This window comes from Orcinus orca, chromosome 17, assembly GCF_937001465.1.
Source record: "Orcinus orca chromosome 17, mOrcOrc1.1, whole genome shotgun sequence".
NCBI classification, from domain to species: domain Eukaryota; kingdom Metazoa; phylum Chordata; class Mammalia; order Artiodactyla; family Delphinidae; genus Orcinus; species Orcinus orca.
The window spans coordinates 77,654,562-77,675,526 of NC_064575.1; the positions used below are offsets into that span (position 1 = coordinate 77,654,562).

Below are 20,965 nucleotides of genomic sequence, written 5' to 3' on the forward strand. Positions count from 1 at the left end.
TTTTCCCCTAAGTCTCTTTGAAATCTGTCCTTCTTACCTGAAGGAGGTGGCCTAAATATTCTTATTATTCTGAGCCTTATTAGAGAAGTAAAACTCAAGAGTAACCTGATCCTACAACAGAATAATTCCTTCAAAAGAATTTTTAAAAATAAGATCATGAAAATGATCAGGAAGTGTCTAATTCAGATAAATCAGAGAGAATACCAAAGACCACTTGGTTCAGTGTTCCATGTTCCTCTCCTCTGCATCTAAATAAGAAATGGTGTGTTTCAACAAATTTTGAACGTCTCCGAAAATAGACAAAAGCATTTTTCTCATTATCTAATTCCAGAATCCAACATCTTAATCCATCAGATTATTCACTCATTTGCCTAGCCTTCTTTGCTTTGCTGAAATTCCTCCTTAATTATTTTAGTCTACTCACTGTAACTCCAATAGGAGTTTATGGGAAGAAGAAACATTTCAAAGTCTGTGATACATTTTTCCTGAAATCTCTTAAGCCTCCACTTAGCTTTGATTTTCTTTATTAAAGATAGAGAAAACTAAGTGAAATTCTGAACAGAGATAAGAACCATTTGTACTGAGCCAAAGGACTATCTCAAGGTTTCCTTGTGTGACACATCCTTGTTTTTATGTGGCTACCGATGGAACAAAAGTAATATTAAATGAATGTTTTGAAAATGTCAGCACCGAACTTGGTTCATAGCAAGTATTATCAATGGCCTATAGGTGTGTACTTGCTTAGGACACACCTTTAGGTACTTATATAAATCTGTATTTATGAAAGTCACGACCCTGGTACCCTGGGGTACTAACACGTTAACACTGCTCTCCCCCCCACCCTTTTTAACGAAGCAGTTTCTCTAAAGAAGATCTAGAAGTGTAAGATTTATTTTAAGTGAGGGTGTAGCCTCACCCAGAAGTGGATTGGCACAGAATTCATCAGGAGGAAAGGGAAAACAATACCTACTGCATTTATTCAAACACCTATTATATGAGTATTATGTCATCTAATTTTCAGAACAATCCAACGAGGGGCAGGTAGTATGATCACTGTCATCTCACTGAGATCAAACACCTTGTCCTCAACACCCAGCCAGTATCTAGCAGGAATTGGGTTCAAGTCATGTCTACTCAGTGATCACATATATGTTCTTCCCTCTGTCTTTTAGCAAAGACCAAACACGTGTGAAATAAATGAAGCTTTTTCACGTGTGCCAGGGTGTCCATCTGAGTGATGGAAAGCTACCAACTTGTCAGTATCCAATAACGATCGGTAAATTAATCCATTGCACCCACATCTATTTCCAAAGTGGGATTTGAACCAAGGTCTCTTTGACCCCCGAGCCTGACCTCCTGGGAGCATTGGGGGGCTCATGGAGACATTCCTTCTAGGCCTGTCTGAGGCCATGTTGGCCTTGAGTATGGACTCGGTAACTTCTGGTGTGACCTGGTCTCTGAAGGCACGAAGCAAGTGACTAGCCCAAGTCCTAACGTGCCGCCAAGGACAGAGAAAGGCGGCTGACAACTCAGGACAGCGGAATCCCAGAAGGGTTTTCTCAAAATACAGGTCCCCTTGCAAAATCAGAATCTTGGGGGCAGGGTGATGGGCAGTCACCTGCATTTTAAACAAGAGCCCCAGGTGATCCTCAAGTTTGAAAACTATTATCCTAGGACAAAGAGGCTTTTTATTGCTAAATTTGTAATATTGACAAAGGAGGCCTGATTTCTCAAAGAAAAAAAATTCAGAATTTAACAGAAAGATATCAGCATTGAAAGAAGGAAGGAAATCTAATCATCATTGATATGGTTTGATTTTTAACACTTATCCCACTAGAATACCCACATCAAAACATAAATTTTCAATCAATTTTGAAGCTTTTATTAAACATCTTAATCTTCAGTCAAGATGAGGAAGTTGCCTCATTCTGAGATGGTCACGCTGTTTTTGTAACACTAAGCTGAGTGAGGTCACTCCAAATAAGTGTTTTCATGTTATTAAGCTCTCTTAAGGCACTGAAAGTTTTGGGTTGGTTTCTCTGGCCTGGAAACATTAATAAATAATTATAACTAATTGCCTTCCCCCATACTAAGCTTTATTCAGAGTCTTGTCCTAGAAGAGAAATACGGGCCAGAGCCTGAGAAATATCACCTTCTTGTTAAGTGTTCTGGGCTTAAGTTCTTCATATAAAGAATACACACAAATCCATAAGACAGAGCTGAGCAGCACAATAAAAGATGACAATTAAGAAAAAAGTTTAAGTTACACAATTAAGATAAATGGACAGATTGCACAATTAAGACAAGTGTGCAAATCACAAAAGAAGAAATATAAAGACCAAAACATAAAAGACATACAGAAAGACATTCAACCGCAATAATATATTTTTTTAATGGCGGGAAGATGCTGCTTGTATCTTATCAAGTTGGCAAGTTTTAAAAAGTATAGGCATAAGTTTTGAGCATGATTTCAGAACGCACGTCAAGTATTTTAAAATGTGCATCTCATACCCACTCTTACGATTTTATCCTGAGAAAATAATTAAACATGGATGTATGATTTAACTATGACAATGGTCATTGCAACACAATTTATAATTTATAATTTATAATAGTGAGAAACCGAGAGAAAAAAAGCCCCAAATGGTTAAAACATGCACTGGATTAGTATGCAGTTACAAAAATTATTTTGTAACTAAACATTTAATAATGTGGGGAAAAGCCCAAGCAAAAATGCTTAACACTATGTTACAAGGCACGATGTACAAAATGGTCCTGTTTTAATAGAAAAATTGCATAGATAAGTATAAAGAATCATACTCATGAAAGACTCATGACAGATGCCAAAATGCTAACGATGGTTATCCAGGGTTGTAAGATGACAAGAGATGTCATTTTCTTCTTGCCTTATATGCTTTGTATAAGCTTTTGCTAGTGAAAATGAATTCATTTTTTTTAGGGAGAAAAAGAATTATATATAATAAAAGAAAAAATTCCAATATGATTGATAGTATTTGACAGACAGGTCATGTTTCCTACATCTCTTTACCATAGTTCTAATCTTTGTTTGCCCCTGAGATCTGTCAGCTCCCTCAGGAAATTTTAGCTGGAAACTAAAGAAGGGTGGAGGATTCTTCTGTGAAATCTGGGAGGAACTGGAGGAGACCTTTGAGGACGGGATTAGGGCCCCTCCCCCATCCTGGGGTCTCCCCAGAGACCTCATGGGGTTGCAGGGAAGTGAAGATGTTGAGAACCACTAATTCTAACCTGGCCAAGGTCTAAGCCTTGGGTCACATGACTTGTCACCCACGTGATTTTTGAGTGAACGGAGGTGCTGTTTATAATTACACTCAGAAAATGGATGTAAACCAGGCAAACTAGCACATGTGTTCCTCATGACCCGAGGGAATTCACAGCCTCATAGCACTGACTGCTGAAAGCTATTAGGAGCTGTCCAACTATCTCATTTCACAGATGCGAACACCCTGGAACACAGAAGGAAAATGTGCTGCTCAAACTTGGCTGAGACAAATGAGGCATGAGCACACTTTCCTGAAGCTTAACTCTAAGGATTCCTCTGTGTGTATGTGGGTGAACCACCATGAAATGACACGGCAGGGAGTGAGCGAACCTGACAATCGTCTCTCCTGAAACTCCACTGCCAAGAGTCAGATCAAAATGCTCATTGCAGCTCTATTTACAATAGCCAGGACATGGAAGCAACCTAAGTGTCCATCATCGGATGAATGAATAAAGAAGATGTGGTACATATATACGATGGAATATCACTCAGCCATAAAAAGAAACGAAATTGAGTTATTTGTAGTGAGGTGGATGGACCTAGAGTCTGTCACACAGAGTGAAGTAAGTCAGAAAGAGAAAAACAAATACCGTATGCTAACATATATATATGGAATCTAAGGAAAAAATAAAAGGGTCTCTGAAGAACCTAGGGGTAAGATGGGAATAAAGACACAGACCTACTAGAGCATTGACTTGAGGACATGGGGAGGGGAAAGGGTAAGCTGTGACAAAGTGAGAGAGTGGCATGGACATATATACACTACCAAACGTAAAATAAATAGCTGGTGGGAAGCAGCCGCATAGCACAGGGAGACCAGCTCAGTGCTTTGTGACCAACCTAAAGGGGTGGGATAGGGAGGGTGGGAGGGAGGGAGACGCAAGAGGGAAGAGATATGGGAACATATGTATATGTATAACTGATTCACTTTGTTATAAAGCAGAAACTAATACACTATTGTAAAGCAATTATACTCCAATAAAGATGTTAAAACAAACAAACAAAAACCCAACCCATGTCTTTTGGTTCTTAGAATTCACAAAAAATATCCTGAGACCAGCTGCGAGGTGATCTCCTCAAGGATTCTCCTTAACCTGAGTCTTCATTCATTCAACAAGTATTTATGCAACACCAGGAGACATATAAAAGTCCCATTTCTCATAACACTTGCTAGATATGCTAATTTTTATAAACTAATATAACCAGGAAGTGTCTGGATGACATTTCAAAAGAGTTTTTTGTGTTCTCCAATTCACGAATAAAGGTGGAGAGGAGAACAGTTTCCCGTGTTCCTATATCTGTATATTGTTTAAACAGAATTTCTTTTCTGTTTGAAAAGAAATTTTCAAAAATTTCTTCCCTACAGAATTTCCAAGGTAAAATCATTCTTTCCATTTCCATTTTTCCTTTCAGAAAACATAGTTTTATGGTCCAAACTTGCTCCCAAGAAGCAGGGTAGGGCAGTGGGAAGAGGAAAGACTGGAGTCACAAATACTGTAAATATTTCAACAAGTCTAAGATGCACAATTTTAACCCCACCTTTTAGCATCTCTGAAATCAGAAAGTATCTTAACTATCAAAGGAGTCTTGAAACATGAGGACTTCCAGGGAGGTTTGTGATTGCTCCTGCTGGTCACCAGGGGGCAGTATGAATCCAGAACCATTTTAAATTCTCTGCCTGACTTTTTTTTTTTTTAAGATCACATTGAGTGTGTGAACTCCGGGATTTCATTTTGGATTCAACTTCTTGGAGAGTTCTTTTTTTTTTTTTTTAATCTAACCAGTACCCAGATAGAGGCATGTGAATTTCCTCCCTGACTCTGTCTGCTGGGTGGGTTTTTTTCTGTTCATTTTTACCTTGTAAGCACAGCTCATTGGGTGGTTTTTCTTAGTGCTGCATAGAAAAATCAAGCACCTCACAGTGGATGGTACCTCAGAGTCCATGAAATAGGCATCCAGGTTCGGAGAGCTATGACCCTCCTTAACCTCTCGGAGGCTCAGTTTTCTCTTCTGGAAGCAAGATAGTACTGTTTCCCTGAGGATGCGGTAGACCGATATACAGAAACACCAGGCACAGAGCAGATTCACACGGATGCTGTTCGCTAACTCTGGAGTCCTACGGATTTGAAGACCCTGTTACTTTGGTAAGGTTTCTAGGACCCTTTCTTACTCGATCTCTCTCCCAAACCCCTGCCCTGTGCCTCCCACCTCACCCAAAGTTCAAGGAGAAGAGGATGAAGCTAGCATAGGATTGTCTTCTTCAGACAAGGGCCTGGGAGAGCACGTCCCCAGGGCTCCTGGGAGGGGCAGTGTCGCGAACAGACAAGGGCACTGGCTTTGGGGTCACAATGGGCTCAGATCGCAGCCCTTCTACTGACAGTTCGAGTTTGGGTGGCTACCTAATCATCTCTCCATGTCTCCATTTCAGCAAATATAAAACGAGCCTCCTAATAACATCTACTTCATACTGTCACTGTTAGTCAATATGCGCAAACAGCTTAGAATAGTGCCTGGTATTTGGTAAATACCCACTGACTATGACTTTTGATATATCCTCTGCTCAGCAGTAACGCAGCCCCTGGAGAGGGTCTCAGAGCAAGAGTCACAAGGGCCATCTCTGTGACACAAGGGGAGTGAACATTAGCTGATGTGCCCACTTGCCTTCACTCCCGTCACCTACACGACGCAGAGCACACGCTAGGTGATGCAAAGCTGGACTAGTGGCCACATCCCTGCATGTCCATCCAGGATGCTGCCCTCTGCTTCTCCTAGAAGCTGGTCACAGAAATCAACCTCAGATACACTGTGCTTCCCCTAGATCCATCCCCCCTCCGACACCAGGTGCCTGCAGGTGCGGGCCAGACACTACTGAATAAAACACATTAGAAATTAGTCTGCAAGGGTCAGGTCATTAGTGAAGCAAGTACCTCCTTAGCAAGAATGAATAAAAAGGGTTTTGTATAGCTCTGGACACAGGTATTTACACAGGCTCATTGAGAAGATTCTTTGCAAGACCACCCTGCTCTTCCTAGCTCCTTCGATGTAGCAAGCAGGAAAGAAAATCCATTTAATTTGGACGATAAGCCCTTAGTTATATTACTAACAAGAAAAGTCCACCTGCTATTTGAGGGGGACTGTTGAACAGGCAAAATGTTTCTTTTCCTTTTGTTTTGTTAGTACATAGACATGATACATTTCAAATGGTCAATCACAGGTGAAGATAGTACTTTGGAGTTTGCAACCTTCAGGGAGTTTATCAAAGAGATTCGCTGGGAATAATGCATGTGCACAGAAGTGTGAATTCTCCAAGCCTAGGAAAGTAGAATCTCCCAGGCAGCTGATTAGACTCACAAAAAATTGTTCGCTGGAGCTTTGCACAGTATAGAATCAAACTCCTGAAATTTGCTTGCAAATTCCCTGCTGTTCTTGCCGGAAGCTCCTGCAGATGCCAAGCAACTCCTGTGCTCAGTCAAAGAAGGTCTGTCAGCCTCCATCCGTGCAAAAGAGCAGCCCAGTTAAGCAGGGACAGCACCACCTCCCCACTACACTCTGCAGTTTGGAGCTGGGCTGGGAGACGGGGCATGGAAAAAAGTCATCAGCAGTATGGTAATGCGGGCTACTTTTGAACAGTTGATCTGATCAACGCATTGCCTGGAGCCTTTCGTCATAACCTAAGAGGGAGGCACGTCCATCAACCTCATTGTACAGAGAGGACTTCGTGCTCACACAATCCTTCACTTACTGACGGTCACCTAGCAAGGAAGTGGCAGAGGTGGAATTCGAACCCAACTCTGAATCCACAACCCACCTACTGTGCCTTACATCAGGGGGTCTGAGCAGTGGACGACTGGGAAAATGGGAAAACAGGTGTCTCCAATCTAAGAAAGACAGTGTTTATCATTAATGCTTGCATTAGGTTGCAAGGTGCCCTCATAAATTATGTTACAAGTGTGGCAGATTCACCTACAATCAAAGGCACGTGGGTGCCAATGACATTTGGGTTAATAATCTCAAAGTGGAAGGTACTCCTTTGTTCTTTCCGTCATCTTTTCCTTAAAAAGCAAAGCTGAGGCTCTCTTTATCTAACCAGCATCTCCTTACATGGCCTTCAGTCTACTCATGATTTTCAAAGAGAAAAAGACAGTACCAAACCAACCAAAGAAGCAACAAACACACCAACCAAAACCACAGCCCCTGGGCTCTCTCCAGTCCCATGAACATTTACGACAATTTATTCCAGAAAAAAGAGCCACTGTGGAGACCCAGGTCTACCTTGTGCTCCAGGCTGGAGTCTTTAAACATCAGTGAGAATGGCTTGATATGCTCTCTTCTCAATTTATCGCCACTCCGCAAGTCGATGGTATGTTCTATTCTCTTGTTAATTTCCTCAGGCCCAGACTGGACATGCAAAGCTTGTGCAAGATGGTTTGGAAGTAGATTTATTGAATTTCTTGTTAGGGCAGCCAGAGTCTAGGGGGAAAGCACATGCAAACACAATAAACCTGCTAGTCCCCTTTGGATTAAAAAGAAATGCAATGTGTTCAGATTAGGTTGCATTGCAAACAGTAACAGCAATCCATGCAGTTGTATTCAGTGAAACCTACAGAAGTTGATAAGTTAGCATTTGGTTCAGAGAAACACAACCTGGCAAAAATAGCACATCAAGAGGGATATTTCTCTTTCCTCTGTGTAGGTGCACTGAATTCCCTGGGTTCAGGTATTTGGAGAGTGGTCGGCCTGGACGTGTTAAAAGACCCTTTCTCTAACCAGGCACAACCCTGGCATGAGAGAAAGAAAACCAATACAAATAGCAGAAAGGAAAACAGATCTGAAAAGTCCATGGAAATGATCCTCTCCAACCAGGTAGACTCCACATTTCCATGTGGTCTTTCCTTTAATGGTGGTGGAGAGGCTTGGGGACCAATGGCTTGCATTTCTTTTTTTAGCATTCCCCACGGACAGCCCAATGAGCCAGGATCTGCTCCTTAAACTTGACAACGATTGTTAGATTTTTACACTAGACGAACGTTTTTCCCCCCACAGACCATTATATATCTATATCTTCACATAGATATATGTGTTTAATTTCCTTTAGGCAAAAAAATGCAAAAGCAGTTTCAGCCTCTCACCATCTCACAGGTTAAACAGCAGGGGCTGGGGAAAGGCACAGCCCCCGTGGTTGGTCATTGGGTGTGGCCACATGGACGCAGAAACAGCTCTGGCTGATGAAGACACACCAGATTTGGCAGGGAGGACTCTGTCTCCTGGCAATTTAGCTGCAGGTGACAAGATCAACTGGCTGGATCTAGCCAAATGCAATGCTCACTCACAGCTCCAATTTAAGACAACTTCTTTATATCTTTATATGTCTTCTTTACGTCTTTATATGTCTTCTTTTAAGACAACCAAAAACATGGGAGTTGGAGCTGGAGAGATATAACGACAATGATGCTCATCTCCTCCCTCAAAAGATTTCCTTGGGGAGAGGTATAGGATGCTGTACATCTGTAAAGGGGAAGAGAAAACTCTGCTTCTGTACACTCTCACTGCATCTTCATCCCTCTGTCAGCCTCTCACCTTGGCCAGTGTTAGACCATAGGCTAGACTGAGATAAGTTGGTGTGATCATCAAATGGCAGCCTGTGAGAGCTGACAGAACATCTTGGAGGTCCTTCTGCCTGAACCCTTCATGTACCTGAGAGCCTCAGAGAATCACGCTCACGAGCCATCAGCTTTTCTGCAGCCAGGTCAGATCCTCTGACCCCAGAGCCAGAGTCGGGGGCTTTGCTCTCATGGAGACTTCTAGCCCATTCCATAAGTATTCCTCCTGTTGGACTCTTCCTTTTAAGCTTCATGGAGATATTCAACGTAACCTAAATTCAAAGTCTCTAAAGAATTCTTGAGCAGGGCTTCATCACTGGTAGAATTTATGGAAACCTTCTTCTCCAGCCCCAGGATAAAGGATGGAGTTGCATGTGCCAATACGCAAAAGTAAAGTATATATGCTCTTAGGGCACTGAAGTTAATTTCAGCTCTGAGTATGAAGGAGGCTACCACAGAGAAGAAGATAGATGCTAGGGGGAGGTATGGCAGGATGAGAGGTGAAGAGAAGAGCTGGAGCAGAGAGAGGGAAACAGGGACCAATGTTCCAGCAAACTGAACAGCAGGGTCCATGTAGGGCCAGAAGGCTTGAGCCCTGGGATTAAATGATGTTAGAACAGCGTCTCAGAAGGTGAAAGAGACTGGAGCCCACCCTCTGTGGATCTCCTATTGGTTTCTTGGGCAGAAATTCTCTCCACATAGTTTGGAAAACGACAAAATTTAGTCTTCTACCTTGGAGAGGAGGTGGAAAAGACACTCAAGCCGCCCTCGTCTGGACATACATTCTGGCTTAGAGATGCGAAAATGCTCTCCTGGAAAATGCTTAGAGCTGGGATTTGACAGGAAAGGAGAGGAAATCAGCTCACTATCTACATAGATCCACAGTTAGGAATTTCTCTCTCTCTTTGTAATTTTTATTTTCCTACAGTTTTCCTTCTTTGAACCTAATTGAGCCTTCCACTCTACCAGTCCCTCATGCCTTCAATGGCTCTTAGACCTCTGGATTTCACAGAGAAGGGGAGTTTCAAAAATATTTTTGGACTGCTTTATATAAATTATAGCAGTAGCTGCAGTGATTGCCACAGCTACAACCCTCTATATGACCACCATTTCATAAAACAAAGGGCACGTTTTTTTACAACAAGAATGACATAAGCTCAAAACAAAGGACTGTTCTTTACACTGAATGCATTTAACTTAATGAATGTCCCCATTTTTCTCATATTGATGGGGGCTGGTGAAAATGTTATCAGGGATTGACTGCAGTCTGTAGGGAGACCTTTGGAAAACCAGGAATAGATGTTGCGTCCTGAGTGCCCGTGCCATTGACCACTTTTGTAAGGCAGAGACCAGTAAAACTTCCTACTTTCAGAGCTCCCCTGCCCCTTATTGACTGTCTGTGGGGCTGCTTCAAGTGAGAGATAAACTTGGAAGCACCTCTCTTTCTTTCCTCATTGCCACCAGGTTACAATTAAGAGCTGGGAAGGAGTCCTTGCATCAAAATGTCAATGATGCTGAGATGAAGAATGCTTCTCTTGCCCAAGCAATTACTTTTACTCCTTGCAATTATATCCCTAGTATTTTAATGCAGGTAGTCCATGCTCAGCCATTCCTTTTCTGATCATTTGTCAATTACATATGACAATTATACCTGCTGTTTGACAAGCAATCTCTCTCAGCCTACCTCACACCTTCAGGACATACATGCTCAAGGGAAGACCAGCATCAACTCAGTAAGTCAAGCAGGTTGGAATCAGGAAGAGAAACCATCTGCTTTCATTTACCCCCAGTGCACCCCTGAAAAGTATGAATGGCTTTGGGGGATACTTAATTTGAGATTATTTGTGATACTCCGTCTCCACTGGTCATGGCCACTGAGATGACTTCACCATGTGCTGGCCTCCAGTAAGATAATGCTAACACTAAAGATCCGTAAGCTGATATCCCCACAGTGATTCACTTGTAAGCAGTATTTGGCAAACGTGTAACACATCTTATCTGCCTGTTTAGAGTCTATGATGCAACAGGCTATTTTCAATAGAATATGGTTTTCTCCCTTTAAGACTTACAGGACTAGTGTGAGGGAGATCAGAGTCATGTTAAAAAGTAGCACAGGCTTTCAAATATGATTCCAGTCTTAAACTGACCTCCCAAAATGTTGAGATTGTTCTTCCACATAAACAGCTTAAGCAACTGGCAAGAGAATGGATGAAATGGGAAATGACTGAGAATAATTGAATATCAATGATTATGAATGTAATTATAATTCAATTCAATTACACATTGAAACAGATATTCAAATATGTATCATATATATCTTATGAACAATTTAAACACAATACTTAATATACAATACTCAATGTGTATATTCATTTCTTTAGCTGGCATTTTCAGACATTTAGGAGGTCAGATGAGAGCAGCAATGTTGGGAAAAATCGAAGTTTGCAGCTGAGGGGGCCTCTCACGTCTGAGTCTCTTCACAAAAAGACACTGCAGCCTGGTGATTCATCCTAACTGAGATCCATGCCCCCTCAGGCATTTCAATTACTTCCTTACTCACAGGTGCTTAACACAGATCAAAGCCCAAATGAAAACCAGAGTCCCTTCTGAACCCAAGTTTCTGATCAGAAGGTCTTGCCTGTGAGTCTGGGGGTTCTGGTGAAAATTATCATCCACATATCCGTTTGTAAACTGCATTTGAATGGGTGGGGGAAATCATAAATCCGCTTAAGCTCATCATTTGGTTTATGACCAGAAGACTTTCCTTTGGGAATCTTTTTTTTTTTTTTTTTAATTTATGTACACACTAACAACCTACTTTTTTTTTTTTTTTTTTTTTACAGGTCCTATTGCTTCATGGATAGCAATACCCTTTGTATTCCTTAATCAGTTTGGGTCAGCAAATAAATTATTCCTAGTAAGATTTCAGGCTGAAAGTGTACTCTCTAGAAACATCCAGTTTTGTTGAGTCAAAAACACTTTAGCTCTTTTGGATCACATATTCCAATATCAAAACACCCTCTAAAGCATCCCTGTAGACACTGTAACTCAGCTTGCATAGTTTCAGTGCCGGAATCTGGGGATATCATCACTCTCTTTCATCACTAGATCCCCTTAATTAACTCTTTCCCAAAAATTTCGTTCCAAGGAACACAAGAAGGAAGGGATGTTTCTTTACAAAATGGTTCTGTGGACCAGTCGATTTAGGAAATGTGGATCCACTGTTTGTTTACTGCCATCCGTTCTCACTACTCTCTGAGAGAGAAGGGATTTTGTCTCTTTTTGTTTGGAGTGCTTATGCCAGGGCCTGGCACTACGTAAGCACTCAGTACCCGTTTGTTGAACGAAAAAATTCTTATATCCTCCTATTGGAGTCTCACGGTACACGTTACTGAAGTAAAAGCACTGATAAGTTCTACATAAGTAAGACTTTTAAACTCTGCACCTTCCAAACTTTTATAACCATAAAACAGTTTTTGCTCGGATCTCCTCTACACATTCCATGGAATTTCACTTGGGAAACAATACTCTGAAGTTCTTCCCTGATTTTGTTCACAACTCTCACGCAGTGGATCTGTTTCTGATCTCTGAATAAGATCTATTTACCCGCCTCCAGAGTTTTCTTCCACGGGCTAATGCCTTCAATTTTCCCAGTCACTTCACAGGTGACATGGTTTCCACATATGGCACAATCCTTTCCAGTTTGTCCACACCCTGAGTATGCTACTGTACAGAACCAGACCCAGTGCAAACGACATCTGACCTTGTGTTGGAGCCAAGGCACCTACCACAGCATGACCTATTAAACAGTTAGTCTATTACGTTTTATGCATTTGAACGTGTGGCAGCTAGGCTGCATGCCCTACTGCTTCTTTAAAAACCAATTCAGACATCTCTTTCTCCAGGAAGCCTATTCTGAGTCTGCACGTATCCTCAGCACAGCAGTTACTGTGATGTCTTGTAACTGCCTTCTGGTGTATTTGTCTGTTCCTCTAGGCTCTGATCTCCTGGAGGGTCAGGCACTGTGTTTTACCCATAACTAAATCTCTAGCATCTGGCAAATTTGGTATGTTCTTAACAAGTACTTTTGGAATGAATAAATGAATGAATGCATGAATGAAAAGTTCAATGGCTATGAAAGACTCTTCCTCGGGCATTGTTTTCCATCTCTTGCTATCAAAAGTCCTGTTACGTTTTTCCTGTTCTCCCCCAAATGGACTTCAAATTTAGGAAGACTCTGCTTACCAAATTGAATGTATTAAATAAGAGTAGTTTGTTTTCCTATTATTCAATCAAATGCCTAGTTTTTGACCAGCAGGGGATAAAAGGCATTACCACAAACTCCAAAAGAGAATTCCAGCCGAGAGCGAGAGCCTGCAGAGGCAGCCTTATGATGCGTGTCAACAGGAGGCTTTACTCAGGTTTCTGGAATCCAGAAAATGCCTCCCTACTACTACCTCTTGGTGCTGACTGCTAGGGTACCAGAGGTCACAGATGGGAAAGCACTAACTTACAGCCTTTTCTGGGACCAGCGCCTGCGTTAACATCAACTTGAGTGTTTCCCACGAACCAGCATAAAGCGTAAGGTTAAAGCCGTCTGTGAAAGGGCCTCATCTTTTAGCTTCTCTGGGAGATGGACGTGGCAGTTTTGAGATTTAGCTATAGGTAGTTGTGACTGAGATCCTGCATTGTAGGCCAGCTTGTTGCTGCTTGGGAAAGACCCAGAGAAGATGCCCAGAGCCTCATAACAGCCTCCATCTTTCAGGCCGAGATGGCTTATCCTCTCCCAAGACTCTGCCTGCTTCCAGTCTCAGGCTGGAGTCTGCAGTCAGAAGCAGGTAGAGCCAGCGGCTTCCTCAACTCACTCCGGAGCATCCTTCCATCGTCTCTATGGCAGCATCTGCCCGTGCCTCCTTTGGAGGCCTCTGTGGCTCCATTTCAAACTTGTCGCCTGCAGGGTTTGGGTTATGGAAAAGGCAGGGATTTTTATCTTTCAGTCCCTAACCCACTTCCTGTGTCCTACAACTATAGGCCGACTTGAGAAAAATCGCCAGGAACAAAAGCTAAGCCTGAATAAGGGCCCCCAAGTGCACACATTAGAGCTCTATTTTCTCTACTGTTTACTAAACCCCCAACCAACCCCCAGAAAAGAAGGCTCCTCCTTTTTTTAAAAAATTATTTTTGTGCTCTTTTTATGAAAGCTCACTTGGGAAAGATTTGAAGTGATCTAGTCCACAATGACTGGCATTCAGGGTCTCAGAAAGGATGCTTGCTGTGTTTGAAAGTGGCACAATTATTTTTTTCCCTCAAATCTAGGGATGGGGGAGCAGAGATTTCCTGGGATGTGCATGTAATGTTTTTCTGGTAAAAGGTTTTAAAGGGTCTTTGGGCAAACACCGAGTTGGGGGTGGACCCTGGGAAAATATCCACACAGGGCTCCCCAGAACCCATCACACACAATGTTTCCTTCTTATAAAAATGGAGGTGCTAGTGAATTAGACCATTCTTCATAAGCAAGAGGTGTTAGCCAAGATGGTCACAACTTTTCCTGTCTGTACTGAGAGAAAACGAGATATCACATTCAAATGATATGCCTGATGGGTTTTTTAGTTTAGGGATACTACTTACTTTCTCTTTTCTTTTTTAGATATTTATGCCATCATAATCTATCTTCCAAACAAAGCAACAGAATATTTTTTGAGATCTCACTGTGGGAGGAGGTCTAGGGAATACAACTACAGGAAGAGGTTTAAATAATTTTCACAATAAGCTCATAGCTTCTGCTCCAGGAAATGAAATAACAAGGGTCAGAATGTCCACGCTGTTTGCTGAAATAATGGTCCAGACATTTCCAGCCAGCCTGCTGCAGGATTCCAGCACCCCTCTGTAGCCTGGTTCCTGATGCTCAACTGTGAGCAAACAATATGTCTGGGGCCCAGGCTATTTGGATAATCACTGCTTCCTGCTTTGGCGCAGAACTGGAAGTTTGCAAATATAGTCTGGGTGCTGCATTGGATAGGGAATAAAGGATGTATAAACTCCTTTGATTGGCCTTTGTCACTGTGTGGTCCGAAATTTCAAACTGTTTATGATTAAGAGAACAAAACAATGACAGGGGAGGTACCCCGAGTTCTGGCAGATCCCACAATAAGCATTTATTAGTTTGCTATTGATCTGAATCCCACAACTTTACTCTTGACCTTTTGACTAATATTGATAAGGTGGATCATGAAAGCAGTTTATTTATTTGGGGTTAAGGTCCCAGATGTGCTCGGCTCCTTTCCCAGTGTACTTTCCCTGACGTTAAATGCCTTGCTCTTCGCTTCAGTTCATCCTACTAGTGACTACTGGCTTTGGACGCAGACACACCGGCTCGGTTCTCTTTGCATGAGGGGTGGGCAAATGGTCAGTTGTGGCTGAACTTCCGGGCTAGCCACAATTCCAGATGACTGGGCCGAGCTCTCAAAATAAGGGGACTCAGAGCCCACAGAGGGAATTTCTAGCATTCCAGATTTTGTCCCCAGGGTCTGGTCCAAGGACCTCAGAGCCAGGTTAGCCCAGGACAAGTGGTGTCTGACACTGATTCTGTCCTTCCAGAAGCTTGTCTGGCTCTGTTTGACCAGTCCTCTATCAGCTAATTCAGGATCCCTTAACTCTGACTTTATCCTTTGAATTCCTCAGAAAGATGCTCATCTCAGTTTGGGAATGTGATGGTACTTTAGTCATTACACGCTAGAGCCATTTTAAATAAAAAATCGTCGCTAAACTGCTGCAGAACTGGCTGAAACAGAAGTTGGCACATCCAGTTAGATGTGGCCTCTTTGAAGTTGCATGGTTTGAGGCAAGTTGCCAAAATTGAATTTTAGCTTTTAAAATATCACATCCATAGTAATGTGTGGAACAGATGTGTAAACGCCAGCACTGATCTCATCTCAGGGTTGGGGGGAGTGGGTGAGAGGGACGGGGTGGGCCCAGGCAGAGGCGCAGGGTTGAGATGCTGACACATCAGTCACTTGTTTACAGGGCCAAGGGTCAGGTGAGAATCAAAGTACTCACAGCACAGAAATGACTGGGCCAAAATGTCACAGGCTGTGTCTGGAGAGGTGGTTACTAACCCACTTGACCAAGTGACCCCTGAGCGGGCAATGGATTGTCTTGGCAATCAGATAATTTCAGCTCAGGAAATAAATCAATGAACATATATCAGGACTTCAGTGACTCAGCTTCCTTGTGAATACCAAAGATGTAGATTTTTCAAAGGAAATCCAAAAAGGAGGGGACATATGTATATGTATAACTGATTCATTTTGCTATACAGTAGAAACACAACATTGTAAAGCAACTCTATTCCAATAAAAATTAATTTAAGAAAAGACGTAGATTTTTCAGAAATGTCAATGCCATGGGGAAAATGAGTGTATGTGTGAGGGTGGGGGTGTGTGTGCACACGCATGTGTGTGCATGTTTATATGTGTGTCTTTGTTTACTTAACAGAAATGTGGAGAAAACTGAAATAGAAGAGTTACCGAACTTTTATCTTTTTTTAGGTTCTGAAGTAACTCTTTTTGTTTAGGACTACGACATACGTATTACATCAAGAGTTGCTGATAAATTGCTCCCATTTGGTACTTTAAGGCTATAGGTCTTACTATACAATTTACTAATTAAAAGTTTAGTGATTGATGCTTTCCCGGATTTGGCTTCAATGGAGCTCACCTTACTGACCTTCAAGAATGCAGCCTCTCTTAACCTTTCCCCAGGGATGGTGAGATCGGCTGGGACTTCGGACCCTTTGCTGCAGTGCTGCAATGCTTGCACCTGGACAAACCTCTCCTCCAGCAACAAAATACAAAGAAACTATATGGGACTAAAAATAACTGCACGCCTGCCGCAGTTGAGGCAAGTTCTGGACAAAAGATACAAAAAGACCCAAAAGAAGCCCATGCCACTTCTGAAGAGCAGGGAGCAAAAATAGGGGGTTGGGAGCAAAAGCGGGGTACTGCCCACGCCCCCTGCGCACAACACCACCTAAGGAGTGGGCAAACCACCCAAGCTATCCCCCGGCCCCGACCCCTGGACACACCCCTACCCTCACCCCATATAAGGAACGAGCTCACGGGCCCCCATCCCCCTGCCCCCGGGAGTGAGCGAGCAAGGGAAGCTGTTACTTGTTCCCGCTCCCCGCTGCTGCAGCAGGGGCCCCAGTAAAGCCTTGCCTGAATTTCTTGTCTGGCCTCTGATCAATTTCTATTGATTAAGGAGGCCAAGAACGCTGGTGGGTAACAGTGGTAGGACAAAACTGGGAAAAGAAGAAACTGCTCAGTGGCCTCTACTTCCTCTTATCCTAACTTTTCTACCACACACTTTTCTACTGGATTCATCTAATTAGTGTAGCTCTTCTTGGCTATCATTATTCCTAAATATTTGTTTCTAAGTTTATCACTTAAGAACAGTCCTATATCTAAGTACTCTGAAGACATGGACTCCTGAGTGGGGGCTACCACGTAAGACGTATACAGAGCCCTTATCATCTCAAGGTGTGAAGAGATCCTTTAAGGGACTAAAGGTGATATAAAAGCCATAAAGTGGGAAAGACACAATGGAATCTAGTGGTTCATAACCTGGAATTCACAGTAGTAGTTTGGAGATCCTTGAGATGTGAGGGGCTTTCAAGTTCCATCAATACCCAAGGGATTAGGACTGTAACTCCTTTTAGACCCTAGGCGAAGCAAAAATAAGTACATACACTAAGAGCCAAGATGAGGCTGGTCATGCCAACAAAAATATCAGGTGTCTCTGCTCTGGGCTGGAACCGAATCACCTTACAGTGGTACCATTCGTTTCCTTGTGCAGAGCAGCAGCAACGGTGGGTCATGGCACACGTGCCAACTAATATTAAAAAAGGGGAATACAAATGCAATTTTCTTTGGAAAGAAAAACCTTAATGCATATGAATTGCACCGGCAGAGAAATGAAAGGTCTTCTTGGTGGAGAAAAGATGGGAAAATCCTGACATAGCTCAATGAAGAACTTTTACAAGGACACCTCTCAGCCCACGCATAGCAAAAGTGGCATTAAGTTTAATAAAACTTAAATCCCAGTTCTATTTTTTCAAAGCGAGGAAATAAGTCAGAAAAAAATCCAGATTTTTGCTCTTCTCTTCCTATCTATCTTCACACATTTAGAATATTATACACTTATCTTCACATATTTAAAATACTGTTGCATTCATTGGTTCCAGTTCCTCAGATGTTTACGGCTCCCCAAACAACTAGTCAATCCCTGGTAAAAGAAGAGTCCAACTAGTTTAGCAAAGTTTCAGCCAGTTGTTGGCTATGCGGTAACCACAGGCTGTGTCTTGTGCCAACTTAAATGCTCGCTTCCAGAGCTGCAATTCCGCGTGAGCCACAAACTTCTCTCTACCTTTATCTTTTCCACCTTAGTCTACCTCTGGAACTTCAGAGAAAGGGGGGATGACGTGTCAAAGTTAATGGATCAAATTGCCTACTTCATCCACTCAACGCTCTCTGGAAGGCTTCAAATCCATTTGCCTTTCTGAAGAGAGTGAAAAACCAGGTCCCTCTAATGACTCTTCCTGGCTGAACTCAGCTGCTGTCTTCAGAGTCAGGGCTAAAAGCAGGCTGGGGAGTTCTGTGGTCTGTAAAAGCCACGTTACCGTGAGAGTGCAGATGGGCTTCAGGGAAATGTCCAGAGTCCTTCATGGTCTCTACCCCGAAAGCCTACAGATGTCCCACCCAATGCACATCAGAACTTCATCTGATGTTAAAATGGTTCAAAAGAAATTACCTATGGAGAAAAATCTGCCTGTGGTTTCCTGTCTATCAAGACTGAACACGGCAATTAGATACTCAGCAGCTTATCACTGAAGCAGCAAACTCTGAAAACACAGCTTCCTCTTCAAGACCAAGAGCCAGTATTTCAGGCATTTTTCGGGGTAGAAATTTCAGGTCAGAGTTCTCTGAGGGGAAAGAGAAGCATGTGGTTTGGTCTTGAGGAGCAGAAACCCAGGCTGAGATGGTGGCCTTACTGCTTCCCTCCTTCTGGGGTCGTGTTCCCTCACTGTTGGCCTCACTCCTGCTTGTCTATAGATCTCAGCTTAACAGTCATTTCCTTGGGAAGGTCTTCCCTGATTACCTGGGATCAATATTCAGTCCTACTAGAAAGACAGCGATGTCCACTTAGCCTGTTGCCCTGTTAGTAATACCACCGGCCTGTGAGCTCCTCGACAGTTTTGCACCTCCTTCTGCATCTTCCCAACCTCAGCACCCAGCACAATGCTTGGGAAATTGTAGTTCATTAAGTAGTTGAATAATCAGTGGCTGAATGAATGAGGAAACAAACGAACATCTTGGAGGGACTGACTTGCCCAAGTCAAATGATAAAAGTAAAATGAGTTTGAATTAAGAGTGTTCTTTTTTTTTTTTTGCGGTACGTGGGCCTCTCACTGTCATGGCCTCTCCCATTGTGGAGCACAGGCTCTGGACGCGCAGGCTCAGCGGCCAAAACTCACGGGCCCAGCCGCTCCGCGGCATGTGGGATCCTCCCGGACCGGGGCACGAACCCATGTCCCCTGCATCGGCAGGCGGACTCTCAACCACTGCGCCACCAGGGAAGCCCTAAGAGTGTTCTTTGTCTTCTGGGCTTTTATATGCAAAAAGAAGGGGTCAGCCACTTAGTTTGCACCCCACCTTTAGGGACAGAAACAGAAGGAAAGAAATCAAACCCTAGTGATCAATATTTCTCAACAGGAGAACATAATGATCATGTTGAAAACAGGACTCTGAAAGATGGCAAAATGTGATGATGTTTATAATGATGTTTGGTTTGGTGCAAAATGCAGTTATCCAGAATGCTGAGAGAAAGGGCCAATTCCATCCCCTAGTAAGGTGAGATTTTTACCTCAATAATTTTTTTCGCTTTAATTCTTGCTTCCGATTTGGTATTAATACTTTAAGACAGTTCATTAGGATGACAGTTATGCTAAATTGTTATACTAGGAAAATTGTAAACTGGATAACCCCATTACTTTCCAGGGAATTATTTGGTTCTCTGGGCTTTGGGTGGCAGGATTCCGAAGTGTAGGTAACTCACCAGTGTAGAAACAGACTCCCAGCATGTGTCTGAGGCTGAGAAACTGAATGGGCAATGTTGGAGCTGAAAGGAAGTGATGGGATCATCCAGTCCAGTTCTGGCATTGTACGGATAGGAACACTGAGGTTGGGAGGGGAGACGTGGTTCCCTAAGGCCTTGCAATAGTAAGTGGAGAAATCAGGGCCATAACTCAGTTCTCTTGGGTTTCCATTCTGGCCCTTCCCATTATCATATGGGTAAATTTTGGGTCCTGCAGAGATTTGCCCCAAGATCATGAGACTCACAGCTTACAGGACTAACAGGTTTACTCTGAGGAAACGGCTCTCAGCAACAGGTCAACATGGTTTTGATCAGCAAGGCAATCAGATGAGAATTTTTTCTTCCAGTGGATACAGAAAACAGGATCTAAGAAGAGTCCCAGCTGGGACTGATAAAAACATAGTAACATAAATATGTTCTTACAGCCTGCTTTCCACCATGGCCAGCCCCACTCCCTACACATTTCCTTTTCTTCTGGTGTCAACATTCTGCAGTCCCAAGTGTGACTAAATCAGATGATTGTTTCATTCCTAGGTAGACTTGAGCGACTGCCCTGCTTAGCCCTTTCCATGCAAACAATGATCACAACAGGACACTCAGGGTATGAGACGTTAGGGGTATGCTAACGCCACCTGGAGGAGAAGCTGGTCCTTTCCTGGAGCTTTCACAGAAAATTTCTAAATATCCCTGTTGAGAGAGCGACCTAGCTTCAGAGGGTGAATACACACACTCACACACACGCACACAACCTTTTAATACTAACTGACCAGGAAACAAGGTAGTAGGTAGAAACGCAGCATATATCTTCAGGACCGAAAGGGGAGGCAATGCAGCCTGATGGAGACTATGTGGTTTTCTGGAGTCAGACATAACTGGGTTCTAATTCCAATTCTGTTGTTCATTCCCTGTATAT

At 42.8% G+C, this 20,965-nt stretch overlaps 1 protein-coding gene across 3 annotated transcripts in view; it reads right to left on the reverse strand.

Moving 5' to 3' along the window:
* The window catches only part of ADCY8 (adenylate cyclase 8), a 218,765-nt gene that overhangs the window by 83,085 nt on the left and 114,715 nt on the right, over positions 1 to 20,965 (reverse strand). For 2 of the 3 annotated variants that reach the window (XM_004265316.1, XM_033419777.2), the window contains exon 8: positions 7,574 to 7,771. The exons of the other annotated variant lie outside the window; for it this stretch is intronic. In XM_004265316.1, coding sequence (XP_004265364.1) covers positions 7,574 to 7,771 — 198 coding nt within the window. The remainder of the gene's footprint in view (positions 1 to 7,573; positions 7,772 to 20,965) is intronic. 3 annotated transcript variants of the gene reach the window in all.